Source organism: Equus caballus, chromosome 8, assembly GCF_041296265.1.
Source record: "Equus caballus isolate H_3958 breed thoroughbred chromosome 8, TB-T2T, whole genome shotgun sequence".
Taxonomy (NCBI): domain Eukaryota; kingdom Metazoa; phylum Chordata; class Mammalia; order Perissodactyla; family Equidae; genus Equus; species Equus caballus.
In genome coordinates this window covers 46,935,320-46,948,096 of record NC_091691.1, presented here as the reverse complement: position 1 = coordinate 46,948,096, position 12,777 = coordinate 46,935,320, and the positions used below count along the sequence as shown (strand labels likewise).

The window sequence follows — 12,777 nt, the reverse complement described above, 5'->3', positions numbered from 1 at the left end:
GGCATAATCCCTATTTTCTATATACAGTGTTTGATATTTATTAATTGCATTATTTAGCATACATATATACTATATAACATATATATGCACACACTGGTTTTTTGTCGTTGTTGTTTGTTGTTTGGGGTTTTTTTAAAAATTTTATTTTTCCTTTTTCTCCCCAAAGCCTCCCAGTACATAGTTTATGTTTTTAGTTGTGAGTCCTTCTAGTTGTGGCATGTGGGATGCCGCCTCAGCATGGCTTGATGAGCAGTGCCATGTCCGCGCCCAGCATCAGAACCGGTGAAATCCCAAGCTGCCGAAGCAGAGTGCGTGAACTTAACCACTCAGCCACAGGGCCAGCCCCGACACTGGTTTTTCATCCAACTGAACTGTCATGGGAAAATAGTAGTAAATTTGACTCCTATTACTAGTACATTCTTATTTATCCCTGGTAGTCCTACAGTTTTTGTTTGACAAATGACGTTGCCCTATTGTTTGGTGGGTATAGAGATTCATCACTATTTTATTTTCATTTTGAACTGCAGGCTCTAGCATTATAACACATCTTTACTCACTTGTTTAATGCTCTTTGTCCTGAATTCAACCTTATCTGACATTAAGATCACAATCCCTGCTTTTCTCTTTGCATTTGCATAATATAAAAAAAAAGGAAGAATGAAGGATGATGAGCTCTTTCTTGTTAGTGCCCTCAAGTGGCTTCTGACTCCTTACAACCCTGTGGACAGCAGAGGGGAAACCCGTCCCAGGCTTTTTGCACCATCCTCTCACCCTTCAGCGTATATCAGACAACGTCCCATTGCTATTCATAGGGTTTTTTTTTTTACCCTCCCCAAAGCCCCAGTAAATAGTTGTGCATAGTTGTAAGTCCTTCTAGTTCTTCTACGTGAGCCACCACCACGGCATGGCTACTGACAGATGAGGGGTGTGGTTCTGTACCCAGGAACCGAACCCAGGCCGCCAAAGCGGAGCGTGCCTATCTTTAACCACTAGGCCATCAGGGTTGGCTCTTCATAGGGTTTTCGTGGCCAATTTTTTCAGAAGCAGGTGGCCAGGTCCTTCTTCCTAGTCTCTCTTAGTCTGGAATCTCTGCTGAACCTGTCCACCATGGATGACCCTGCTGGTATTTGAAATCTCAGTGGCATAGCTTTCAGCATCACAGCAACATGCAGCCACCACAGTATGACAACCAACAGACAGGTAGTATGGTTTCCTGACCAGGAAAGGAACCCTGGCTGTGACAATAAGAGCACCAAATCTTATCCACTAGATCACCAGAGCTGGCATGATGAGCTCTACCACATATTTAAATGCTGTAATAACTAAAACAATTTAGCACTAGCCCCTTTCCACAAAAATTGACAAATAAGTACTCAAAAATAGATCCTAGAAAAGTAACTTTACATATGATATCAACAACCCAAAGGCAAACAGAAGGATTACAGGATAAAATATAATAAATAGGGGCAGTGTAAATGAACCTATTAGGGGAGGGCTTTCTTCACATTGCATCACATACTGAAATGAAGAGACAATGATTAAGAATTGAATAAAGCTTTAATGAAATATAGGTGAATATCTACATGATCTTGTGATGGAGAGGAATAAACATAAGAGCAATGGTAGAGGGCCGGCCCCATGGCCGAGCGCTTAAGTTCGCGCACTCTGCTGCGGTGGCCCAGGGTTTCATCAGTTCGAATCCTGGGTGCAGACATGGCACCGCTCGTCAGGCCACACTGAGGCGGCGTCCCACATGCCACAACTAGAAGGACCCACAACTAAAAATACACAACTATGTACTGGGGGGCTTTGGGAGAAAAAGGAAAAAATTTTTAAAAATCTACAAAAAAAAAGCAATGGTAGCAATCACAAACAAAACAATCAATATATTTGTCCACATAAAAAGAAAACATTAAAAAAAAAAGCTGAGGGGAGAGGGAAGTGAAAAAGGGAACTGTAAGCACCAAGCACCCAGCCGGCTTCTACAACACCTGGACCGCTGGCCAGCCCTGCACCATTTTTCCTTCTATTTTCTTTCTAATGATAGCATCGCTCAGTCATGAGACCACACAGTGGATTCACATGTGATTCTCTCTACTGCTTCATTCCGATGTTCAAACAACAAATTCTCTATGATGTCACTTAAAAACAACATTTACATAATCAAAATAATTATAAACATTTATATAAACATACACAAATAATTAGAAACAAAATGAAGGCAAAGTACAAACAAATTGCAAAAAAAAAAGGAATTCCAATAAACATGATGGACAAGTGGCTGGTATCCTTAAAATATGAAGAATTCATTAAATTAATAAGAAATATACTAAAACCTCAGTAAAAATAAAAGGGTAAAAAGGCACGAATAGACAATTCACTGAAAAAAGAGTTAAAAGTGGATAATAAACATAAGTAAACTGTCCAACTTCATGAATAATCTAAGAAATGATATGAAAAACAATGTGACACCATTTTTGCCTCATGAAATCAGCAGAGAGAGGGAAAAAACAGCAGTCATAGTTGGAACCAAATATTACAGAAACTTTCATATACAGGCTGGTTGACAACGTAAATTGGTAAAATATTTCTGGAAAAGAATTCGTTAATATTCAAGAACACTAAAGAAGTTCATATTCTTTAACCCAAACTTCTTATGTAGGAATCTATTCCAAAGAAATAGTTGGAAATTTGGCAGATTTGAATACAAAAAATGTCTGATAACATTGTTGTGCTTATATCCCAAAAATGGGACAAAATTTAAATGCCCATTAATAGAATGGCTAAATAAATTGCAGTATGTCTATTTGATTAAAAATCTACTCAGGCGTTAAAGATATTTTAAAGAACATTTAATGATGCTGATCGGACATTTCCTGCAAACGTGTATAAAGAGCATAAAAGATACTCACCCTTGGAACAACGTAGGGTAGGTAAATTTCAAAACAGACAGGACATACTGAAAAACAAATACCAGATTAATGGACATTTTCAAATTACAGAGAATTGATAGACCATAGAATCAAAGAAATCTCTAGTAAAGAAACGTAAGTACACTCGATTCCTTTAGCCCCGAACCAAATTCACACACTGGGCGAACAAAAAAGTGACCTTCCAAGTCAGACAAAGAGAGTGGGCCTGCTTCCCCCAGCAGCACTGGAAGCCTGACCGTCTCTTGGTTGGGGAACGGAGCTGGCGCCACCACCAAAGTAGGACGCACAGCAGCCGTGTGCCCGACCTCCCCAGACCCCAGAAATGTTACGTTGTAACTGCAGCAACTCCAGAGAAAACGCCCATGGGCGCAGCCGGCTTCCTCAGGGCCTCCACTTTGTCTCGCACTCAGTCCGCCTAAAAATCCAACCCCCTTCTCTTGGAGGAAGAACTACGTCCTAGTCCTTCTTTCTTTTGTTTTCCTTCCATCTTTAGGGTTTTGTTTGGTTTTTGCACTCTAGGGATTTTTTTTTCTAACTAATTCTGCTTAGGAGTCTTAGACTTTTTTCTGTGCTTTAGCATTTGAAGGATTTTTTTTTAAGCCAACTAGCTAAGGTCAACTTGTATTTCTGTTATGTCTTCCAAGCAAATTTACAGCACTTTATGAATGGGGGAATTAGATTTTGTCCTTCTGAGTACCTTTTTCTATTTTTTTCTACTACCAAACACTTTAAGAATTTTTTAAAAGCCTAAAACCATTAAATAGTTGTTTTAGATCACTGATTCCTCACATGATTTAAAAAATGGAGTGGACCGGTGTTGGGCAAGTTTACATATCTATATTTTGCCCCATGGATTAGCCTACACATAACTCCCCTTGTGTGAGCTCCTAAATGCCACAGCTATGGCTAACTGCCTGTGCTCCGGTCCATATTTATTAGAAATGGACCTTCATTCTCCTCTGAAGTCTATTTATTCACATAATTCAATATGCTCCTCCCCACTTTTCTCTGATATTTTCGTTCTAAAACAGAGACAGAGAAAGGCCTAAGTGAGCATCTGGGCCACGTCTTACATCACCCTTAACAATCTTTATGAAGATAACAAATATTTAAGTTAGTTTATGGTGTGCTGAGCTTTGTCCTAGATACCGGATGAGACAGAACATGCTGCAGCTCTCGCCTCATGAGGCTAAAGAAGAGTGAAAAACAAAATCTCTGACAAACGGAACCTGAACACTTCTCCTTCCAGCAATTCCTCATGTCACTGAAAAGTATGGCTCAGAGCAAAACGCTATTTGGAGCAACAGCAGTGGGCAATCCTCAAGGAAAAGGAAAGAACAATTTGGGAGCCTTTAAAAGGAGAACAGATGTAGACTTTGTCTCCAGGCTGAAGGTTTAACAGCTGGGAGAGTAAGGACAGGTGGCTGCCTGGGCCCTGGGCCTGGTTATGGCTGGAACCTCCCACTAGATGTAGGAACATGCCATCTAGGCTGGGTCAGCTGGGCCAGCAAAGCCACAACATGTGTCGCACAAATGTCAAACAAAAATCAACCATTCTATTAAACTGTAGAAGGGGTGAGACTAAGATGTACAAGATTTATTTATTTATTTTTATTTTTTTGGTGAGGAAGATTGGCCCTGAGCTAACATCTGTTGCCAATCCTCCTCTTTTTGCTTGAGGAATACTGTCCCAGAGCTAACATCTGTGCCAATCTTCCTTTATTTTGCATGTGGGACAGTGCCGCAGCATGGCTTGATGAGTGATACACAGGTCCACGCCCAGGATCCAATCCCACAAACCTCAGGCTGCCAAAGTGGAGTACAGAAACTTAACCACTATGCCACCAGGCTGGCCCCAAGATTTTTTTAAAAAGAATTTCTTTCTACAAATAGAGAGGGAAACAGTTCAAGGAGTAAACTACACTGAGAAATATGAAAATAAAGAAACTAGCATAGAATCTTCTAAAAGCTGGAAAAGAGCACCCTCTACTTCAGACACAAAAAAACCTTCACTAATTGAAAAGAGAATTCATCTGGCACAGACTAGATGCAGGACAAGATGCTCAAGGGTACCCACAGCACAACTCCTCCATTTGGATGGATGTCAGAAGGCAGTGCGACTGTCCTGATTGAGAAGATGGTCCTGGTTGAAGCAATGGCATAATCTAAGAGTTACAAAGTCCCTGCCAGAGTCCTGTTATGTATGACCACCTCTGCCACCCCTACCTGGGCCTCACATCTCCTCTCCGCCACTCTTGATTTCACCTCCCCCTTTCCCTTTATACAATCTCCTAGCCTCGCCTTCTCTTCTGCCTTTGGCTGTTATCCTCCAACACTCCATGTGGTCCTGACAGTTCCCTACAGCCCTGAACCAGAGCACTCCAAACCATCATGGAAAACGCAGAAGGATACCATTGGCTTATTGTTTAAATTCTGAGGGCCTTTGGGAATCTCTGATTTCTATTATTCAGGTTAGATATTCCAGGGGACAAGACAATTTGGTTTATTTTTGTCTAGCATCTTGAAGCAAGATGCACATGTAAGGTCTTTATTACATTGATTATAAAATGGTGTGGTGCCCCAGTAAATACAAAAATAATGCCACAGGGGCCAGCCCCGTGACCGAACGGTTAAGTTCGAGCGCTCTGCTTTGGTGGCCCAGGGTTTTGCTGGTTCGGATCCTGGACGCAAACATGGCACTGCTCATCAGGCCATGCTGAGGCGGCATCCCACATGCCACAACTAGAAGGACTCACAACTAGAAATATACAACTATGTACCTGGGGCTTTGGGGAGAAAAAGGAAAAGTAAAATTTTTTTAAAAAATAAAAATAATGCCACAAATGCAAACGTGCATCCAGAGGGGATATAAATTCCTGTGAACTAAACGCTATCCGCCTGTTGGATTTTTTGCTTAGATACTTGTGTTTTTTTTTAACCAATGCCACGGCCTATGGGTTTTCATGAAAGACGTGTTACTATGCCCCTTCTGATGATTATATAGAAATAAAAGGAAGGTCATTCTGTTTTAAAGTGAAACATTATCAATATATCCATCAGGTTAGCTACACAAATTAGAATAGTTAAACAAAATGGCCAGGATTTCACAAATTCACATATTCCTGAGTGGGTGTTACAAAAAATCTTTTAGCTACCTGATCCACGAGGAAAAAACAAACCTGTTAAAAGCCAAGAATTACTATGTCATACCATAAGCAAAAGATTGTCTTTCCTTCCTTCCTCCCTTTCTTCCTTCTAGAGTAGCAACTACTCACCTTAGGGAGCATTTACCACGATGTTGGCACTCAGCCAACCACCCTACAAACATCATCTTGAGTAACCCTCACAACAGCTTTTGAGGAGGACTTTTTAATCTCATCTTAAAGTTTAAAAACTTAAGTTTAGAGAAATTAAAGTCCCAAAGACAAAGTAAATGGAGTCAGGATGCAAACCCATCACTGCCTCCCAAAAGGCTGTACTGATGGATCTTCAAAGGCCATCACCATAACTGAAAACCAACGGGACAGGGGGAAGCGGGGTCTGGGAGCATCCTGGGGGGGGGGGGGGGGGCAGTGCAGACCCTACAGTTGCAGAGAAGGTGGTCCTGGGCTCAGTATCACTACTTTGGCTTGATGTCCAGCCCAGAGTCCAGGACAGGAGGTGATGCCCCACCCTAGTCCACCAGGTCCACCATTTCCCTGTATGGCACCAAATCTCAGGCCAGCTTCCCCCTCCAACAAAACAAAGGCACGGTACCACTGCTCTTCTGCCACTTCATAAAAACAGCTTCATGACATCAACCAAAATTAAGTTTATATTTTACTTTTTAAAATAATTCCATGAAAAGCTCTTGAATATACTGGAAGCGCCTGGGATGGAGATATATACAAAACAGGTTTGGGAATCAGTGGTGTGAGAGGGAGACGGAGATGGACTGATCTCTTCTTTTTACAGGCTTCTGGAACCTGGTGGGATTCTGGGGAAGGGCGTGCTTTAGAAAAGAAGGCAGAATTTGTCTAATTTCTTCTCCTACTCTTCCCTCCCCGAGAGAACAGGAACCAAGTGCTTTCTTTCCCTTAAAAGTCGTCCACACAGCCCAAAATTAAGTTCCAGGGAATTCGCCAGTCCAAAAACCCAGTTTCCCAGGAGATACATAGGATGCTTTACACGACGGAAAACGGGGACAGTACAGCCCAACAAATCCTATTTCTAAAAGGGCATCCCACGCAGAGTCGGCTTCGTCTCCATCACCATCAAGAAAAGATCAGACAAAAAGCTGAGGGCTGCATTTGCTCCACGTATGATTATGGGACACGAATCTCCCACGTGCCATCCTCGCCTCCCCGCGCCCGCCCCCTCACCTTGTTCGTAAGGTAAGAAGCCAGGTAGCAGGTACAAAAGGTGAGGCCGACCAGGCACCTTCTCATGCACATCTGTCAACTGGCGCCCCTGCCCGGGGACCCGCCCGGAGCCCCACGGCCGCCGCCCGAGCGCGGGCGCCGCTGCCAGGCCGGCCACGTGGCTCTGCGCTCTGCCAATCGGCGCGGGGACCTCCCTGCCGCCTTCCCTTAAAGGGGCCGCGCCGCCGCAGGCCCGGCAGCCGTGCGGTGGGCGGGACAGCACCCAGCCGGCAGAAGGGCTGCGGGGCAGACAGAAAGCTGGGCCGGGCTGCGACCGCCTGTAGAGAAAGAGCGGGGAGTAGTCGTTGTGGGAGAGTAGACACTGGTAGGAGAGAAGAAAAAAGCAGTTGACAAAACAGTTCGCAATACCCCATAACCAACCGTTTAAAGAAAAATGTTCATAGTTATCCCTAAATGGTGGGACCAAAGTGTTGCCGATGCTTCACTGAATATTCCCAATTTTCTACACTGAGTCTGTATTATTTTTGCAAATGACACAAAAAAGCGAATAACAGCAAATGTTATTTTAAAAGAAGGAAGGCTGAGGGGGAAGGAAGTAGAATAAGTATAGTTTTTGTTCTTTCCTTAAGAGAAATCATTCCATTGTGTTAAAATTTCTGAGAAATCTTTCCAAAAATAAAATTTCAAGCACAGCCCCTATTCCTAGGCTCCAGGGTGGAAAATCAGTCTAGTTAGGCTTCTGGCAAATAGTAGTAAACATACACAAAAACATACTGATGGATTTTGCAGGAACCATAGGTGCAAGTGTCCCTGATACGTAGAAATACACAGATTTTTAGACAGACCCACACACCGCGAAACCTCCACTGTCTTTGATTTGTATACCCTACACAAAACTGCTTAGCAAACATGTTATCAAAGCAAACACTGGATGTATTCTCTCGACATAAAAGACAAATAAACTAAAAAGTTATTTCCCTCGACATTATTTTAGGAAACCTATTTCAAAGCTACATAGTCCTTACAAAGACATTTTTGCCCAGTAAAATTTGCTTGAAATCAATAATTGGTATTTACCTGAGGTTTCCCTGAGCGCTTTTAGTAGGTGAACAAATTCAATCCAGGCCTTATTATTTCCTAGTTATTGCTTAACTTATTTTCTTTGACAGAATTTGCTTGACAAACAGGAACAACCAGAACAGTAAAGAACCGTGCAAATAGAAGTTGACGTTTGTAGCAAAATGATGATAGAGCTTGCCAGGACTATTGATTTTTCCAAAGCTGCATTATTCTGTTCCACAAAACAAAGACTGAATAAAAATAAAGCCATCAGCTCTTACATTGAGAAACAATATGAGACTGAATTGAGATCTTTCAGACCAAAAGATCATAGTTATAATTTATTTGTTGATAATGGATCCATAAGTGCTCAATAAATGTTTATTGAATTAAAAAAAGAGAGAAGCTTGGATAAAACAATACCTGTGGGGTTGTCCCCTCACAAAGCCTTTTTAATAATGGGGGGTTTTTTGGCAGCACACATGGAGAATTCTTAAAGGATCACAGAGGCAACAGTATACTTTTTGAAACTCCCTAAGTCCCCTTAAAAAACAGACAAAATATCAATATCTCTTATGAATACAGCTGCAAAAATCATCAACAAAATTCTAGCAAATGGAATCCAAGAACATAAAAAAGGAGTATACACTAGGACCAAGTGGGATCTATCCCAAAAATGCAAGGTTGGTTTAACATCCAAAAATCAATTAATGTAATAAACCATATCAATAGAATAAAGGACAAAAACCACATTATCATCTCAATGGAAACAGATAAGGCATTTGACAAAATTCAACATCCCTGTATGATAAAAACATTTTAAAAACTAGGAATAGAAAGGAACTTCCTCAATATGATAAAAAGCATCTATAAAAACCCCACAGCTAGCATCATAATGATGAAAGACAATGCTTTCCTCCCTAAGATCAGGAAGAAGACAAGAATGACCTTTCTTGCCACTTCTATTTAATATTGTATTGGAGGTTCTAACCAGGACTATAAGGCAAGAAAATAAAGGCAACATCTGTTGCAAAAGAAGTAAAACTACCTCTGTTACAGGTGACAAGATTTTAAATATAGAAAATCCTAAAGAATCCGCTAAAGAAATACTGTTAGGGGGCTGGCCCCGTGGCCGAGTGGTTAAGTTCGTGCGCTCCGCTGCAGGCGGCCCAGTGTTTCGTTGGTTCGAATCCTGGGCACGGACATGGCACTGCTAATCAAACCAAGCTGAGGCACGGGCCGCCCCGGTGGCGCAGCGGTTAAGTTCGCACGTTCCTGTTCTCGGCGGCCCAGGGTTCGCTGGTTCGGATCCCGGGTGCGGACATGGCACTGCTTGGCAGCCATGCTGTGGTAGGCGTCCCACGTATAAACTAGAGGAAGATGGGCACGGATGTTAGCTCAGAGCCAGGCTTCCTCAGCAAAAAGAGGAGGATTGGCAGTAGTTAGCTGAGGGCTAATCTTCCTCAAAAAAAACAAAAAACAAAAAAACCAAGCTGAGGCAGCATCTCACATGCCACAACTAGAAGGACCCACAACAAAGAATATACAACTATGTACCGGGGGGCTTTGGGGAGAAAAAGGAAAAAAAAATAAAATAAAATCTTTGAAAAAAAAAAAAAAAGAAATACTGTTAGGGGGCCGGCCTGGTGGTACAGTGGTTAAGTGTGCACGTTCTGCTTCCGTGGCCCAGGGTTCACTGGTTCGGATCCCCAGTGCAGACATGGCACCACTTGGCAAGCCATGCTGTGGTAGAGGAAGATGGCACAGATGTTAGCTCAGGGCCCGTCTTCCTCAGCAAAAAGAGGAGGATTGGTGGCAGACGTTAGCTCAGGGCTAATCTTCCTCAAAAAATGAAATAAAATAAAGAACTACTGTTAGAACTAATACATGAGTTCAACAATGTTGCAAAATATAAGATCAATACACAAAAGTCAATTGTATTTCTGCACACTTGCAATGAACATTCTGAAAGTGAAATTAAGGAAACAATTTCATTTAAGATAACATCAAAAAGAATAAAATACTTGGGAATAAATGTAGGTAAATAAATGCAAAATTTATACCTTGAAAAGTGAAAAAAAATTATTGAAGAAGACCAAAATACAGGCATGACTCAGAGATATTGTGGATTCAGTTCCAGAGCACTGCAAAAAAGTGAATATCGAAATATCGAAATAAAGTGAGTTACATGAATATTTTGGTTTCCCAGTGCATATAAAAGTTATGTTTACACTATACAATAGGCTATTCAGTGTACAATAGTATTATGTCTAAAAACACAATGTACACATCTTAATTTAAAAACACTTTACTGCTAAAAAGTGCTAACCATCATCCAAGCCTTCAGTGAGTTGTAATCTTTTTGCTGGTGGAGGGTCTTGTAAAAAACACAGTATCTGCAAAGCGCAATAAAGTGACATACAATAAAGTAAGGGATACCTATAAATGGAAAGACATCCCATGCTCATGGATTGGAAGACTTAATGTGTTAAGATGGCAATATTCTACAATTTGATCTACAAATTCAACATAAAACCTCATTAAAATTCCAGCAGCTTTCTCTGCAGAAATTAGCAAGCTGATCCTAAAATGCATATGGAAATTCAAGGGACCCATAAGAGCCAAACCAATCTGGAAAAAGAAGAACAAAGTTAAAGGACTCACAGTTCCTGATTTCAAAGATTACTACAAAGCTACAGTAGTCGAGACAATGTGGTACTGACATAAGGGCACAAATACAGATCAACAGAATGGAATTGAGATCCAGAAGCAAAGCTTCACATTTACAACCAATTGATTTTTGACAAGGGCGCCGAGACAATCCAATGAGCAAAGAACAGGACTTTTCAATAAATGGTGCTGGGACAATTGGATGTCCACATGCAAAAGAATGAAGGTAGGGCCCGGCCTGGTGACATAGTGGTTAAGTTCACTAGTTCTGCTTCAGTGGCCCAGGGTTCGCAGGTTCGGATCCTGGCCATGGACATATGCACTGCTCATCAAGCCATCCTGAGATGGCGTCCCACATACAAAATAGGGGAAGATTGGCATAGATGTTAGCTCAGCAACAGTCTTCCTCAAGCAAAAAGAAGAATATTGGTGACAGATCTCAGCTCAGGGCCAATCTTCCTCACCAAAAAGAAGAAGAATGAAGGCAAACCCCTACCTCATACCGTATACAAAAATTAACTCAAATGCTAAGTGAAAGAAGCCAGTCACAAAAGACAAAGTGTTGTATGATTCTGTTTATATGAAATATCCAGAATAGGCAAATCTATACAGACAAAACAGAATTGTGGTTGCCTGGGGCTGGGGGCAGTGGAGAGTATTAACGGGCATGAGGTTTCTTTATGGTGTGATAAAAAATGTTCTAAAATTGTGTTAATGGCTGCACAACTTAGTGACTATACTAAAAGTCATCAAATGTATACTTTAAATGGACAAATTATATATGAATTATATCTCAATACAACTTTTATCAAAAAAAAGACAGAGCCCCTAGCAAAACCACACCCCATGGACACTATCTACCTCAAAACTAAAGGAAAGAGGATAATGATTATCTTTGAGGATGGCTCTGACTGGAAGGGAGCGTGAAAAACACACCTGGAGTGCTGGTGATATTTTGTTTCCTGATGTGTGTGCTGGTTCCATGATGTATTCAGTTTGCAATATTCATGTAACTATACAACTATTACGTTGTATTTTTTTGTCTGTATGTTTTACTTCAATAAAAAGCACACAGCACAAAGAAACAAAGATATGGAAAATATGAAAAAGTGGTGAAGAGTCATGCAAGCCAGAATGAGAAGATCTAACATATTTAATATAAGTTCCATAGGAAGAGAGTACAGAGAATGTGAGAGAGGCATTTGGTTCCCCAGAACTAGTGTAAGAAATGAATCCCCATATACAGGAGAGACAATGAATCCCAAGCAAACTAGACCAACAGAAATCCACTCAGACATATTTACATACACAAATTCACATTTTTATTGTATAAAAAGACATGTAATTTACCATATTAACCATTTTAAAGTGTACAGTACCGTAATAACTACATGCACCTTGTTATACAAGAGATCTCTAGAACTTTGTGTCTTGCTAAACCGCAACTCGATGCGCATTGAACAATTCCTCTTTTTCCTGCTCCCCCCAGCCCCTGGCAACCACCATTCTACTCTGTTTCTAAGAGTTTGACTACTACTTTAGATACCTCATATAAGTGGAATCAAATACATACTTTTTATTAAAAATTATTCTCCTCCCATTTATCCTTTACAGTCAGAGCATTCTATGAATTTTTATCTTTCTTCCTGTAATAAAGGATTCTCTCCTGTGGATGACTCTACCTGTTAGGGTGTGTAATTGACTATCCTTCCTGAAATTGACCTCTTGAGCGGTACTGCGTGGGAGCTCCCCCT

General features: G+C 41.1%; 1 protein-coding gene across 4 annotated transcripts in view; it reads right to left on the bottom strand.

Annotated features, from left to right (window-relative positions):
• Positions 1-7,655, bottom strand: part of TMEM241 (transmembrane protein 241) — a 121,246-nt gene extending 113,591 nt beyond the window's left edge. For 2 of the 4 annotated variants that reach the window (XM_023647498.2, XM_070220725.1), the window contains exons 1-2: positions 7,295-7,458; positions 2,913-2,959 (exon numbers count right to left, since the gene is read on the bottom strand). In XM_023647498.2, coding sequence (XP_023503266.1) covers positions 2,913-2,959; positions 7,295-7,366 — 119 coding nt within the window. In that variant the 5' untranslated portion in view covers positions 7,367-7,458. Of the gene's footprint in view, positions 1-2,912; positions 2,960-7,294 lie in introns of all 4 variants that reach the window. The other 2 variants (XM_005612767.4, XM_070220724.1) reach the window with 2 other exon arrangements.
• Between the last annotated feature and the right edge of the window lie 5,122 nt (positions 7,656-12,777).